This window comes from Apiospora aurea (genome assembly GCF_038362705.1).
Source record: "Apiospora aurea strain CBS 24483 chromosome Unknown utg000004l_segment0_segment0, whole genome shotgun sequence".
NCBI classification, from domain to species: Eukaryota; Fungi; Ascomycota; class Sordariomycetes; order Amphisphaeriales; family Apiosporaceae; genus Apiospora; species Apiospora aurea.
In genome coordinates, this window is record NW_027117391.1 from 2,914,202 (window position 1) to 2,929,183 (window position 14,982).

Consider the following 14,982-nt stretch of genomic DNA (forward strand, 5'->3'; position numbering starts at 1 on the left):
ACTTCATTTGTATGGACAGAAGATGACAGTTCAACCACAACCCTCACTCATGACCCGCCTTTAAATCAACTTTTGTATTTTCCTCCACCACTTACTTGTTTTATTGATTCAAGTAAACACCATACTTCCACAACTTGGACGAAGCGAGTTACTTATATGCGGCACCCTGTGTCGTTAAAGGGGCGGCCACAAGATTTCCTCATTAGCCGGAAACCGAGCCTTGGGAACTTTGGGCAAATCGAACCCAAGCTGGAAAACAGAACTTATTGGATCTTCCATTTCCACCAACTCGGTAACATGGCCAGCCAGTGCCTCGGATAATACCAAGATTCGTAACAGACTTGGTAAGCCGCATCTCGAACCTCCTTCTCATCCTATATCGACTGCCTTGGTATCAGTACTTGCCCTCATAAGCCCAAGGCCATCTATCGTTCACCTTGTACTGTTCTAACTCATAATTTGCAAGACAGGTATCGTTTGGTATCATTAGCGTGACGGTCTCAGGCTCATCAAGGCACCATCCCTCATTTTGGGATGGAACGTATCCGATAACGATTACAGCACCCAAGCAACAGCTCACAGGCTCTCCGAGATGGTGAAAATTCTTATACCACCTCGCAAAATTGTAACGTTAAAATTCAAGCGACGCCTTCGTTTCCAAAACGGAAAGTACTCTTTCGCGGACCTGGTAGACCAAGCCAGTCACAAACAGCCAGAAGACCTCATCACCCTATCCGACTCGGACGAATCTGTTTATTCAACAATTCGCGTCGCCACCAGCATGCCCAACCTGAGATCGAAGAGTAAGCGCAGAGCCATCGTTCTCGACTCGGATAGCGAGGAGAGCACGGTTTCTCCCAATGGCATCAAGTCGAACAAAGATGAGTCTGTCGACAAGGAGATGAAGGACGACTCAAGCTCTCAGACGCCCGCCGTGGAACACAATTCCGCCACAGCTTCCAACACTCTCACCATCAACGACCATCACGATGACGGTGGCGAGGGCGAAGACGAAGAGAACTGGGACATAAACACCAGTACAATCCAAGGTCTTGTCGGCTTAGTGGACAAGAGTGGAAAGAAGGAGCATCGACGCCGCCTGAATGCCGAGCGGAAGCTCTCAGATGCCCAACAACAGCTTTCGGACGCTCAGCGTGCCCGGACAGAGGCGGAGTCCAAGAACCAAGACCTGTATCTCCAGGTGGCCGAGTACCAGCAGGCCTTGGAGGCCGCAGAGGACGCCGAATCGGAACGTCGGGAACGCGGGACTAAGCTTAAGGGCGACAACGCGGAGCTCCGACTGCAGTGCGACATCAAGGACAAGAGGCTTGTCGAGGCCAAGTGGAAGCATGAGGCGAATCGCATAGCAATTGAGCGGCTTCAGGGAAGTACGGCTACACCCGATGAAGTCGCCCAGCTTCGAAAGACGATCGCCAAACAGGAACGGGAGTCGGCTGATGATAAGGCAAAGATTGCCATGATGCAAAAGATGGTCGACGAGAAGGAACATCAACTCAGCAAAATCTTGGGAACCTTCAAGAAGTAGAAGAATGACGGAGGGTCTCTCGGGTTCTGAGGTTCCATGAGGGGTTGCTACGTTGAGGAGGGGGTATGAAGGCCTGGGAACGTCCAATACGGGCGGTCTTCAGGCGGTATTGGCTGGTAGACTGCGGTAGTAATCAGCGCTTGGGTTCTTTTGCCTTGGAACATACCTGCCATGGATACGCACGGCAGATGATTCTTTAGGTGTAAATACTGGACCATCCTAGACTAGGTAATGGAGTCTGATCTCATGCATCACCCAGCATGAAATCACCAGACAAGCAAACATAATTGTGTCAATAAAGTCCAGCATCGACCACACCACGTCTGTACTATGCTACTTTTACATACCTACATATTGAGTGAGTCCTCTCACGTGCCCAATTGCCTACTCTCGGTCTGTCATGGACATAATATAGCAAGGCGAAACGCATTTGTTGATTGTTTTTGAAAGGAAAAGGAGGAAAGAACGAAGAAGAAATAGAAAACAAAATGCCCCCTCCCCCAGCATCCGTCTCGGCTCAGACAAAGCAGTGCAGGGTAGTAGGACAACCGTCCATCAGCACTTCAGTAACACTCGGTATCTACTCTATGTATTCAAGAGACGATTATCTGGAGTAGTTTAAAGGGCTCCGAGTTTATGGAGCTCCGAGAGAAACTCTGACACTATGGTGCCAGGGGGCCTAGCCCCCAGTGCGTGCATGGATTGACCAGTATTCCCCTCGGTCTCTGTGTAAAAAAGCCCCTGTTGATGCTCTGCCCATTGTTTTAGTATTTCCATTTCGTTGGGGAGAAAGGAGTGTTCTCCAACAGTGTATGAGTTCTCCGCCGTTGGCATCCAGGACTGGCGTATCTCTTGCCAAGCACGAGATCCTCGGGGGAATTGCCACCGAGAAGTACCGTCGACTGTGATTTTGGGCGGAGTGACTTTCTTCATGACATCCATGTTCTGTAATAGGCCCACTGAATCGTGAATCATTTCGCACGAGGCATTGTCATCACAAGGCCCCGAGCCGTTGGTAGGGCCTTTCTCGTCTCTGAATTGGCATCGTGGTCTTCGGTACAGACTTCCACTCATTCTCCATAAAGGCGACATCGAGTCGTCAACATCAAGTTTCGCTAGAATGAATGACATCAGATGAGTATTCGCAGGCATTAGAGGCGAAACCCAATAACGTGCTTCAGGAAGAGCGACCTACTTTTAGCTGGAGCTTTCCAGGCCTCACGACCTGGCTCATACAACCAGAGGTTGCTCTCCGAGATTGATAAAAGGACTTTCGCTTCGTCAAAATCCACACAAGGGCGAATTGTGACAAAGCCCCTTTCTTTGTTCCGCCTCCCACATCCTCTTGATAGCCCAAGAACCAGCACTGCTCTAGATCGACTTGTGACACCATACCGCCAGGATATAAAGCGGGTTCTTCTGAGGCGCCGTCGGGGTGTTTGCAAACCACTGGGTGGAAATGGTGGCGATGTTCCTGCAAGGACAATGCTTGGAAGACATGTTCGTTTCCAGCATGTAGGGTGGAGTTCACAAAAGCCAGTCGATTCGGAAGTGTGGAAGAGCGCAAAGGCGACCCTAGCATCCCGACAGTAAGATGCAACCCCTACTGGCTGCCCCCCCTTCACTAACCCCCCTAAAATAGATGTAAAAATCAACAACAACAGCAATAGATAGGTCAATTGAGCAACACACACTGCATTTTAAGGTCTGTTTCGGCTCGTGCGCACTATAATAGAGTCACCCTCACCACCAGCTCGATTTGCATCAATTTCTACCACCTCACCGGCGCCCCTTTTCGGCCTTTTCCTTGGCCTTCCTTCTCTGACGTCCTCTTGAACTTCCTTAATGTTTACTATATAAACAAAGCCCTCATTGGGGTCCTCATCGATTTTCCTCCTCTTTTAAGCCCTTGTTTTCTCTAGATCTGCCTCTAGACCGGCCTTTTCCTGCTCCAACCGGCCGATCCGAGCCGTCAAATCATTAACACTCTTGCCGAGCTTTTTCCACAGCAACCTTTTAGTTGGATTACCGGTGGTGACCTCTATACCAAGCATCGCAGCCCTTAAATCTTTGACCTGCCGGCTGTTTTTAGGCGTTTCGATCCTTCCAGCCTTCGGTTTAGCTGGCTGGCGCGTATCCTCGGCGGCGATGGCTTTATCGATGGCTCGTATTATATTAGTGCGACGGAGCTTATTGTTTATCGGTTTATCGATATTAAAGGGGTAAATGCTAGTTGTTACCCATTTATTAGCGATGACCTTAGGGGTAAAGGCTACTTTGCGTGCTTTAGCCCAGGCTCGAAGGAAGTCCCCTTTTCTAACGTAGCTGTTATTGGTAACGGCGCATGCTAGGTCGAGCTCTTTTTGGAACCTCTTTTTTAAGACTTTAAAACAGCCAATATCCAGGGGCTAAAGTATATAGGAACTATGTAGTGGTAAATAAAAGAGTTACACTTTAGCCTTTAACGCCGCTAATATAAAGTTATTATCGATATAACTTCTATATCCATTTAGAATTAGGAGCCTCTATTAGTTAAGGTTATTAAGCTTAGTTAAAAGAATAAAGATTTTTTTTAGCTATTTTAAGGCTATAAAATTAAAAGTTTATCCTTTTAGTAACGCTTTAAAAGCTTAGTCTTTATATTCGCAGTTAACTTTATTCTCTTTTAAAGGAACTATTATTACTAGACCGATTAGCTTTTAAATATAATTAAAGGCGGCAAGATATTATTAATAGTATTAATGCATTTTAAAATAGTTACTTACTTGCGATTAGCCGAGTCGTTTCGTATTAAACTTTAATAAGCGGCAGGGCCGATTACTATAATACTTTCCCCTATCGTTATCGCAGTTCTTATTTTATCGGTGTTAAATCTAAATCGAGAGGGTATATTTACGATAATAATAGTGTTAAACCGATTAAAAAACTCTCGCATAGCCCCGTTTAATATGTATACGAGGCGCCGGAAATCTATTGCTTTAGCATGTACGGTTTTAAAGGCCGAATGACGTTTTAAAAAACGGTGCACCCATCGCTTACCAATAAAGTAATCGACCCTTTTTTTAAAAAAGGATACGCTGAGCGTATATACGAAACAGCTGATATATTAATACGTAGTTTAGGCTAGCTTAGAAAAGGGCTTATTTAATTAAAAAAGTCTCTTCGGTAGGGGTAAAAAGTTAAAGGGCTTTATACTTTTTTTTTTTCGAAGGTTAACCCTTAAATCGGTTGCGAAGGGTGCCCCTGTTAACGTTATAGTTTTTGGCCGCACGGTTAATGCTTCCGCCGGCCAGCACGGCCTGGACCGCCTACGCAATACGAGCTTCTTTAGTTATGTTAGTGGTGGTGAAAAGAGGAAAAAAGAGGAAGAGATTGATCTACTTCAATTGGGAGACGAGTAAAATTTGACCCCTTTATATACTGTTGTTGTTGCTCAGGGGCTCTAGAATCATCTGAAATCAGGAGGGGTCAATCAGAGGGGGGGCAGCCAGTAAGGGTTGCATCTTATCCCACAAAGCGCAGGCTTTGATCGTTATCCTGCGGCGCTCGACCGGTTCCAAGGACGATCCGTCGTTCTCCATGGATGGTCCGTTCTTCCACTTTTTGAATAGCTTGGGTAACTCGAACAGGTCCTGTTTCTGTAGAAGTCCAAATCGAAAGACAAGGTTGGCGAGACATCGCATGGTGAATGCTCCTCTGGAGAACCCAATCAAAAAGATCTCATCGCTTTCTTCCGTCCAATTGTGTGAAAGGAAGCTATATGTTTCAAGTATCAGGCTATTCAACCCTTTTGCTGTGTTAGTCCCGTGGTGTGGGTGATACGCGGTACGCCTAGGTCTGTCGTCTCTCCATTTCTACCATCAAGCTGTCAAATGGCATGCATCGTGCCACATGCCGTATTCAGCATGTTGTGCCATCATCACCAAGACCGCCAATACTACAAAGCCACTGCCACCAGCGCCGGGGCCGCTCAGACGTTTCGAGGTGTTCGGATTGGTATTACCAGTAAGGGCAAGCACACAAATATTATGAAGCGTATGGCCTTTCCCCGGAGAAAGTATTCTGAAATTGTAGTAACGATTCGAAAACAAAGCCCTATTATGCAATCCCCCAAGAAACCTCTTGATATAAACACTATAAATACACCTTTGGCCTAGGGCCCAGCCGTAGCACTATCTCAATATCACCTCGTCGTAGCCTTCCTTTGAGCTATAGCTCTCGCCTCAGTTATCTCTAGAAGTTTCAAGTCGATCAGTAAAGTTTTTATTACCTAAGCACGCCTTTTTAAACTTACTTTTGTTTTGGATCTGGATCTCTCGTTTACCAGCCCTGGCCGAGTTAAGATTGTCTACAGCCGCCTTGATATGTTTCTGGTGGCTGGCTGTTTTGAAAGCGCCCGGATATTTGGTCATGAAACTGACCCGAGCCTCCGCCGCTCTGGAGTTTCAGTAGCAATCAGTACCCATTCAGAGTCTTCCGTCGACCTAGAACCGTAAACTTACGCCATAGCTGCTTCAACCCATGTCTGTTCGACTGTGATGGCTCTTGTTCGCGCTGCCTCTATCGTTGCAAGATCTGCATTCTTGCTGTTCCTGACAACGAACATGGCTGCATCATGTGCATCTTTCACAGGCCGGATCCGTCGCACGAGCTCCTTGTAGACTTTGTAATCTGCAGCCTGGGCGTCCGGCCAGACACGCTCTCACTCAACTGCCCCACCCCCACGCAATCACACTGCATCAAATCAATTCCAACATGCTTTTTTTGCCTGTCCCATCACAACTTCCAACGCCTACAAACTTCTTGTGAAGCTCAAGCTTCCATTTCTTTCACTATGTTGGAGCCAGGCGAAAACGAAGATTCACATTCCGTCTATTACGACGCAGTTGAATTCATTGAGCCGATCGAAGAGCTCACTGCTACCAGCCCTGACTGTTCCGAGCCAGAAAATGGAGGACCGGTCCCGGCCAGCATCATGAAGCAAAGAAAGGATGGCAGCTCCACGTCAAGACTGGAAAGCCTTCCCGCCGAGCTCAGATCTCAAGTCCTTTCAAGTGTACCAGACCTCTTATCGCTCCGAGCGCTGGTGCGAGCTTCCCCCGTGTTACACGCTCAATATCTTCATGATCGGAGCGCTATACTCTGCTCATGCATGGAGCGTGAGTTGGATGGCTTCGTTCTCGACTCTTATGCCCTTCTCACGTCGCGCGTGCGTTACATCGGCCCGCCACGGACTGACGAGAAGATTAAAGACTTCCTCCAAGGCTATGGTGGCTGGATCTCGGGGTCCAGGCCATACCTCTCCGTGGCAGAGATGCATCCCAGCAGCCTACGTTGGATAGCAGCATACCACCTATCAGTTGCCCGACCCATAGCGCAACGTTATGCGAAATGGGCCATCGAGAATCTGACAAGTTTGGCATCTTCAGTACCTACTGCTCAGAGAGGCGTAAGCGACGATGAGCGGCTGGATGTCAAAGACACCGAGATCAAACTCTCTCGGAGCGAAGAAATCCGCATATTCCAAGCAATTTACCGTTACGACGCGTTTTACCATCTCTTTGGTCAAAACCGCGGCATCCGTTCGGGAACCGAATTCCTTCGCCATGATGTTAATGAGATATTCTGCTGCCTCTTTGACCCGTGGGAAGTTGAGGCGTTCGGGACAGTCGACCTATTCCTCAGAGAGCAATACCGCAAGCTTTTTGAAGAGGTATGTACCCTAGCATCCATGGTTCGTATTGTGACGGCGGCACTTACATCTTACTACACAGGTAACGTGGGATTTATGTGACGAAACCCCTCGGTTCAATCAGAATGGCAACTTTGACCCGAGTGACTCTTTTGACCTCGAAGGAGAGTATGACTGCAAGTCTTTGCCAGGTTGAAACTTGAATTGCATTATTGCTAAATTTGTAATCAAATCAGACTATATGGATGGCACGGTGGCGTGCGGGTTGGACCTGACAGCCCGACTCCTGGCGGTAAAGGGGCACGAGAAGCTAGTCGCCAAGATGGAGCGCTGTTTGACTCACTCGGACGAAATGGACTACCGCATGAAGAACGTCTTGTCATTTGTTGCCCAGGCGGACAGGCGCGACGAATTACCCAGCTTTCCCACCGCTAGGGATGAAGCAGAACAGAGGCGCGACGCGCTCGAGTTTGTCGGCGACAGCATACCACCCGATTAGCCGCCGTTTGGCTGGTGTCTCCTGTGGAATTACAAGTACGCCAACATCTACGGGCAACTCGTTCCGGAGCCGCTGAGACGTACCGGGTACGCCATCTGGGACGCAGGGCGCTGGGACACGATACCATGCGGCCAGCGAGAGCTCATCGCGAAGATTTGGGCAGATGACCCCCAGACGGCCGAATGGGTCGAGTCGACATGCGACTGGAGTCCGGTAGAGGGCACATGTAGGGAGGAGGAAGCCTCCTCGGAGACTACTTAGGCAGGGGATGCTGGAAACAATACTCAGTTAGCATTCGCCTACTCTTCGTACCTTTTTCTTTTTCTTTTCTTTTCTTTTCTTTTCTTTTCTTTTGTTCCTTTTAATTTTCGACTATCTCTCCCTTTTCTCCCTCCCTTGAAATATTTTTGATTCCATAGGGCCTTTTACTACGCGAGACTCCGGATGTTGAAAGTTTTCCTTAGCGGCTCTCTAGTACAAACTGCCCCTAAAGCGTGTGCTGCTTTCAGGCTGCCTAAGCGCTCTCAGCTCCGAGCCAGTCGGTCTTTCAAACCCCAGCCGCGGGGATCAATCAAGCTGGAAGGTGTACCTGGTTACGAAGCGTACAAGGCAAACAGTCACGTTCTTGGACTGCAGCTGCCAGGCATGTCCACCTATGTCACCTGCCGCGTATTCTTTCGTACTTTGGTGCATGTCATTTTCCTCAGCTGTGAGGATGCACTTGCAGCGCATCCATGTCTAATTGGAAGACCTGCTTTTCTCCGCAGTGTCGACACTGCACTGCGGGGTGCTACCGGGGGAAGGGGCGCGAAGCCCTGGGGAACGTTACTCCAGTCTTTCGTTTCTTCGTCTCCTCTTTTCTGTTTTCCCCGCTTCGTACGAACGCGACAGCCGGTGCACATTGAGGCTCTGGTGAGACATTGGATCTCGGGTTTTAGCGAGATCTGTCTTGTCACATATACAATGTTAACGGATGCTTGAATTACCTTGAGGGCAGCCCTTTCGGCCGTGCCGAGTTTACTTTGACACATGATATGGGACACGCCTCTGCTGTTGACGGAAGCGGTTTAGTAGTTTGTTACTGCGGATGGAGGAGCGTACATCTCCCCAATTGCAGCGTCCCGGGGCCTTCTGGAGCCAGCCCTGGAGAACTCTATCTACTCAAGCAATGGAGCTTCCGCTTCTGTAGTCCAGGCCAAACAAGGCGCTGGTGGAGATGGCAATCCTCGCAAGCTTTGCACACTTATCCCGATTCCTTGACGTCCTTGAAGTATTCCAACGTTTACAAAGGGGCAGCCAAGGAGACAGGAAGCTCAACGACGTTGGCCTTTTCTCCCTCTTTGATCCCACTTACAACCCCCCAAAACAATAGAGGGCCATGCCAAAGACCCGCATAGCATCATCTTTATTATCGAAGAAATAATGCATTGTATTTGCGCATAATGCTTCCCACGCGACAAGGTGCCTGTTTTCGGCCGGGAATCGTGTATATAACTCGCCCTTCACTACTACATCTTTCGAGAATTCCAACCACCAGCTTCACCAAGCAAACACTAACAACGTCCAACCTCAACAACAACAACCCAAAACCACTATCACCACCGCTACAATGTGTACAGGCAAGATCAGCTTCCACCTCTGCGCCACCTGTGGCGTGACCGTCCGGCAGCAATTCCGCAACACCCGCAAGTGCGCTCCCGTCAGGAACGGCACCGGCGCCTGTGTCGGCCAGCAGCAGACCAGCTCTGAGCATTATTGGGACGAGGACTGTGGTAGGAACTAGGTAAGTCAAGGTAAGTGAGTAAGGACCTACTTCTAGGTAGGTACATGTAGACGTTACGTAGAGAATAGACTATGAAATGACACACTGTGTAATTGTATGAATTGGGTATCCATGTCGGAAACAGGGCACGCCGAGAATATGTGACAATTGGACAGCTCGTGATGAAAAGGGGGTGTCAAAGCAGCTGCAGTACTGCGCGCGCATGTAAGGACGTGTTTACTTTTTGTCAGCTAGCTTAACTTTTTGCCGCGCACGTCCCCTTAAAGGGGCTAGGAGTATATGTCCGGTGACGGCCCCCTTTTTTTATATATTAGCCGATAGTTCAGTAGTGTATTTATTTCGACCCTTTGGCTAAAAGAAAAAAAAGCCGGCTGACCGTTATTTCGTTTTTTTTCGTCTCGTCTTATTAACCGACTAATCCTATCGACCTACTTAGCTTTTTTTCGATTAGTAGTATCAGCTACGATTTTCTAGCTTATCCAGCTTTTCGAATGCCTTATAAGGCTTTATAGGGCCTTACAGGGCGTAGAGGGGGCGCTATAAAGGGTGTTGTAAAGGGTGCTGTAGCCTATAAAGGGTGCTGTAGCTTATAAAAGTGCTGTGTAGCATTGCTCGCGCTCGGTCTTCGAACCGGCGTGCGTTAAAATTGGTAAGTGTGGCATTGCTTACGCTCGGCCTTTAACGTACGCTCGATTTCCCGAAACGTATGCTCGATCTCCCGAAACGTATGCTCGATCTCCCGAAACGTTGATTCTTATTTCGAATAAGATTCGAATAAGCCGGCTGAAGAGGTGCGTGCATCGGCAAAAAAGTTAAGCTGGCTGACAAAAAGTAAACACGTCCTAAGATGATTGGGCACAAGGACGAAGTGCTAGGACTTCTGGACTGTCAAGCACGCGACCTCCAACAGTACGACCGGTCGTCGCCTGGCCGGGTGCGTTAAGTACTAAATCTTAAAAGGGGTGGAAATCTGGCAAGGCACCAGCAATCACCCGGGGAGATTGTCCAAGCTGCGCGCCAGTCATCGAATCATCGGGCCTATGCCCATACGACGTATGGGAGCATGCGAACTAGGCATGCTGCGGTCGGCAAATCAAATTGCAATGCCGCCTCTATCGTGTTATTACAAGTCCAAAAACAAGTCGTCGCAGAGGCAACGGCTCGTGCCACGAGGGCTTCGGTGACTGCTAAGTTCAGGTGTCCCAGTGTGTCCTACCTTCCCGTTGAAGATCTTCCTTTTATCGTGCTACCTCATTTTACATCGCTACACAGTCTGTCCTTGCTCAAACGGCAGATTGGGGCCTTCTATATATAAGAATAGAAACATTGGTCTTGCTCATCATGGCCAGGATAGGTCGTGCCTTCCTTCAAACTGTGCATCCTGCACGCTGCAGAACCTCCATCCCCATTCACATCCAGGAATGCCTACTGTGCGCCGTGTATGCCACTAGTAGAGTGTCTCTCTGACGTCCATTCCTTTTCGTACCATAACTCATAATTCATAATCCGACTCTCTCTTGTCCTTGTCGCAATCATGAAACTCCTCAATCTCGTCACCCTCTCGCTCTCCCTCCTGCCCGCAGCATCCGGCGCACCCCTGGCCGCGGCCGCGGACGGAGAGGAACCGGTTGCCTCTCTGCCCATCTTGGCCAAGCGGCAGAACCAGCCCATCAACCAGCTGCTGAGCTACATCACCCAGCTCTTCCCCGTCAACGTCGCGCTCGAGGACGGCGCGGCGCTCCTGACCCTCGCCGAGAAGGCCTTCGCGATCCTGGCGGGCTTCTCGACCACGGAGAACGACGTGCAGAACGGCCGCTGCGGCGACGTCGTCGTCGTCTTTGCGCGCGGGACTACGGAGCCCGGCAACGTCGGCGCCCTCGTCGGCCCGCCGCTGTTCCAGGCCCTGCGCGCGCAGATGGGCGCCGTCGGCAAGACCCTCGCCGTCCAGGGCGTCGATCGCTACGAGGCTAGCGTCACGGGGTACCTGCAGGGCGGCGATGCCTCGGGAAGCCAGCAGATGTACGTACATACATGTAACCATCCGTAGCATGCATACCTCGCGAGCGCTCCACCCGGGGCGGAACTCTGTGAAAGGGCTTGCACATACTTACTTGCTGCCTTGGTTAACTAACATTGATGAACTTCGAATAGGGCCAATCTGGTATCGAAGGCGTTTAAGCAATGCCCTTCGTCCAAGATCGTCATGTCCGGCTACTCCCAGGGAGGCCAGCTCGTGCATAACGCTGCGAAGCTGCTCCCGGCAGCGACCATGGCGGCTGTCAGCTCGGTCGTGATTTTCGGCGATCCTTGTAAGTTGATACACATATGCACACACTTTCTCTGATTGGAAGCGCATGCAATGTGGCTAACAAATGGTGCACTAGACTCGAAGTTCCCGGTTCAAGGCGCGTCGCCGAACAAAGTATTGGTCGTATGTCATCCGGGCGACGATATCTGCGCTAATGGCGATCTGGTCCTGTTGTCTCATCTTACATACTTGATGGACGCCAGCGCGGCGGCGAGTTACATTTTGGCAAAAGCAAGATAGGTTATGGTGAGAGGATCTGGATTGGAGGGGGGTCCATACAATCATTTCTAATCAGAACGGGCAATAATCCAATCAAATACCAAATTTACCCAGATGGAGGAATTAACTTCAGTCCAGCGCATGCCCTGAAACGTGGCTTCGACTAGTCTTATGGCCAGGAACAAATACATTGCGGGCGTTACCGTAGCCTAAACAAACACCGTGCTAACTCTGATACCTGCAGTAAGACGGCTGGCTGGCGATACTCCAGAATTCCCATGGTTAGTTGAGCGCCCACTCTTGGCACCAGCTATTTCTCTTCTTCACCCCACGTGCTTACTTGTTCGATCCCCCCTCCTAGCCACCAAGCCCACCCGTTGCAGAATGTCCGGCGGCGACGGCACCTTACGCAGCCGACAAACCTTCGTACACGGGCCGCAACCTGCGGAACTGCTGCTGTCGTTGCCGGCGGTCCCGCTGCGAATTCCTCCACCGCCGGAGGGCGTGGTGCCGTTGCCGCACCACCTCATACAATAGCGCGCAGTCGGTGACAACGGCGATGGCGATAAGGGTGCAGAGTACGGCGTACGAGCCGAGTAGTACGCTGCTGATGACCAGTTTCGTCGTGGTGATAGTAGGGGGAGGTGACTGGTTCCATGTCGGGTCACTGAGGCGATAATGATGGGAACACATTTTCATGTCCGGGTATAAGGATTAGGTCGCGGAATGCCGTCATCAGGACTCCAAGGGCCCCTGGCAACCAGAGAGGTGCCATGATGGAGGGAAACGGCGGTTGTGGGACGGATCATGGATGGATATTGTCGTTGGCTTAGTCCGGCGTGGTATGAGAGCACGACATGGGTCTTAACTAGAGTTGTTGGCACTGAAATAAAACGTCAAACAGGGTGACAACGGTGTACCCATTGGGACGAGGAATGAAAAAGTAAACAGAGCTGATTCGTTAATAAGCCTCACAGAGGGCAGGTTCGGAAAGGTTAACGAGAAAGCCGGAGACAGCCCACCTATTGAAAGACAAAGAGGTTGGTCCTTGGTATAGCATTGGATGTCTTGAACTCTATACCATATACTGGGTTATCCGACTTTTCCTTCTATCAGGGAAACTTCATTACTGCAATTCAAAAAGAAACGAGATCGCTCGGCGTGGTATTTGATAAGAAAACCCCTTTGTGCCGATTCCGGGGGCTCAGTTGCCCTTTCCCTTCCCCCCTTTTCCCTAATTTTGACCCCACGTTGGTCATGATCTGCAAAAGCCACTAGAAATTGTGCGTTGCGTAGAATCTACGGATCCCAGCGTAAGATTAAGTAGTTATGCTTCAAGTAGATTCCCCAAGTCAAGGAATGGGTCAAGCTCCTGGAATAGCGCGATCGTCTCGTCCCACAACCTCTTCTGGGCCCTTTCGCCCTCCACTGATGTGACAAAGCCGGAAACACTATAAGACGAAATTTATGTTAGTAAGTAAGGCAATAAAAACTTGGGTCCCTCTCTCTTTTTCCTTGGGAACTGGAAAGTGTCTTAACATACGCTTTCACCTCTTGCTCGCTTATATAAGCCCCCTGCTGGTCGCCATGCCGGCACGCCGCGTCCGTAAGACAGTGCCCGCCCTGCTCCAGCGTCTAGGCCAGTACTCGGTTGATTAGGCCCTGGCCGGGGATCGCGTGGGAGCGGTGCAGCGCGCGCTGGCGCAGAAGCCCGGGTTGACGGCGTTGATAGTGACAGCCGCAGTACCAGAAGAACCGTTCTTTTCTGCTGCTACCCGAGAGCTTAGCCCGCGCGTCCAGAGGATATTCAGTAACTTGCTTGTGTTGTAGCGCTCCATGTCCCCCGGCTTGAAGCTCGACTCCTCGTCCAGCCGTTGCAGGATCGACGGGGCGTGGCGCTCGGAGAAGAGGGTCCAGAAGTGCGCCTCGGAGGCGACGACGGTGAGGCGGGCGGGTCGGCTAGTATGGGCTGCTGTGGCGCGGAGGATGGGGGGGAGGAGGAGGGAGAGGTGGGCGGTGCCTAAGTGGTTGACCTAGTTATTGTATGTATGCATGGTTAGTGGTGTGCTTGACAGAGGAGAAACCCGTGTACTTGGGATGAACACTTGATAGTGCAGTAGTGCAGTTTGACGGACATACCTGGACATTGGACTCGTGACCCGTCTTCGCCCGCGTAACCTCGAGGTTCTTGATCCAGGCACTCAGGATCGCAATATCCAGTCAAGCCAGCTCCGAGAGTGCCCGCGCCGCGAAAGCCGCCATGCTGTCGAACGACTCGTAGTCGAGCTCCCAGAACTGGACGTCACAGGACGGACTTTGCTCCGCGATTTACCCCCCCCCTGGCGGCTTCAGCGCTGCGGGACGCGATGTGCCGCACGGCTAGGATCAGCTGCGCCAGGCCGTGGGCTGCGAGCTCCTTGGTGGCCTCGAAACCCAGACCGCCGGCGCTGGCCCCTGTGACGATGGCGGTCTGCCCGTCGAGACGGATGTCTGGGGGTAAGGGTTTCGGCTTGAAGGTGAGTTGGCGGTAGACATGTCCTAGTTGAGTTCCCATCTTGACATTTGTGTTATTGGTAGTTTACTTGCGGATTATGGGTCATACCTAGCACGGAATGGTATGAAAACGACCAACAGAAAAGTTATCAAATACTCCGGTCCTAGAGGGATGAGGACCGTTTGGTGTAATGCCTTGAATCAGTAAGACAAACTATATATGTGGTACAAATATATTCGTCGATCCGGATGTCTACGCAGGGGCCAATGGTTCCCCCGTCCTGCTCGGGACAATTTTCCACGCCGTAGACGGCTTAGAAGTTCCCCCGAGCTTGCCAAGCTGTGGCGCAGTGCGACCAATCGTCGACGCTTCCCCGTTGTGTATAAGAAGCGGCAATTTATAATTACTCTGATTGGTGTTACGCTGGACTGTAGAACGAAT

At 50.5% G+C, this 14,982-nt stretch overlaps 7 protein-coding genes across 7 annotated transcripts; 4 read left to right on the top strand and 3 right to left on the bottom strand.

Moving 5' to 3' along the window:
* Positions 1 to 781: 781 nt before the first annotated feature.
* PG986_005679 (uncharacterized protein) lies at positions 782 to 1,546 on the top strand (the record flags this gene model as incomplete). The annotated part of the gene is made up of 1 exon (XM_066841901.1): positions 782 to 1,546. One exon carries the CDS (start codon positions 782 to 784, stop codon positions 1,544 to 1,546), a length of 765 nt encoding a protein of 254 aa, XP_066701763.1.
* Positions 1,547 to 5,729: 4,183 nt separating this feature from the next.
* PG986_005680 (uncharacterized protein) lies at positions 5,730 to 6,152 on the bottom strand (the record flags this gene model as incomplete). Its single annotated transcript, XM_066841902.1, has 3 exons — positions 5,730 to 5,779; positions 5,841 to 5,983; positions 6,049 to 6,152. 3 exons carry the CDS (start codon positions 6,150 to 6,152, stop codon positions 5,730 to 5,732), a joined length of 297 nt encoding a protein of 98 aa, XP_066701764.1.
* A 228-nt stretch (positions 6,153 to 6,380) lies between these two features.
* On the top strand, positions 6,381 to 7,737 carry PG986_005681 (uncharacterized protein; the record flags this gene model as incomplete). Its single annotated transcript, XM_066841903.1, has 3 exons — positions 6,381 to 7,259; positions 7,321 to 7,429; positions 7,475 to 7,737. The coding sequence occupies 3 exons, from the start codon at positions 6,381 to 6,383 to the stop codon at positions 7,735 to 7,737; spliced, it is 1,251 nt and encodes a 416-aa protein (XP_066701765.1).
* Positions 7,738 to 9,346: 1,609 nt separating this feature from the next.
* PG986_005682 (uncharacterized protein) lies at positions 9,347 to 9,664 on the top strand (the record flags this gene model as incomplete). Its single annotated transcript, XM_066841904.1, has 2 exons — positions 9,347 to 9,509; positions 9,645 to 9,664. 2 exons carry the CDS (start codon positions 9,347 to 9,349, stop codon positions 9,662 to 9,664), a joined length of 183 nt encoding a protein of 60 aa, XP_066701766.1.
* Positions 9,665 to 11,054: 1,390 nt separating this feature from the next.
* PG986_005683 (carbohydrate esterase family 5 protein) lies at positions 11,055 to 12,068 on the top strand (the record flags this gene model as incomplete). Its single annotated transcript, XM_066841905.1, has 3 exons — positions 11,055 to 11,539; positions 11,672 to 11,829; positions 11,905 to 12,068. The coding sequence occupies 3 exons, from the start codon at positions 11,055 to 11,057 to the stop codon at positions 12,066 to 12,068; spliced, it is 807 nt and encodes a 268-aa protein (XP_066701767.1).
* A 384-nt stretch (positions 12,069 to 12,452) lies between these two features.
* PG986_005684 (uncharacterized protein) lies at positions 12,453 to 12,740 on the bottom strand (the record flags this gene model as incomplete). The annotated part of the gene is made up of 1 exon (XM_066841906.1): positions 12,453 to 12,740. The coding sequence occupies one exon, from the start codon at positions 12,738 to 12,740 to the stop codon at positions 12,453 to 12,455; it is 288 nt and encodes a 95-aa protein (XP_066701768.1).
* A 634-nt stretch (positions 12,741 to 13,374) lies between these two features.
* Positions 13,375 to 14,601, bottom strand: PG986_005685 (NAD(P)-binding protein; the record flags this gene model as incomplete). Its single annotated transcript, XM_066841907.1, has 5 exons — positions 13,375 to 13,498; positions 13,591 to 13,682; positions 13,745 to 14,080; positions 14,187 to 14,247; positions 14,411 to 14,601. The coding sequence occupies 5 exons, from the start codon at positions 14,599 to 14,601 to the stop codon at positions 13,375 to 13,377; spliced, it is 804 nt and encodes a 267-aa protein (XP_066701769.1).
* Positions 14,602 to 14,982: the final 381 nt, after the last annotated feature.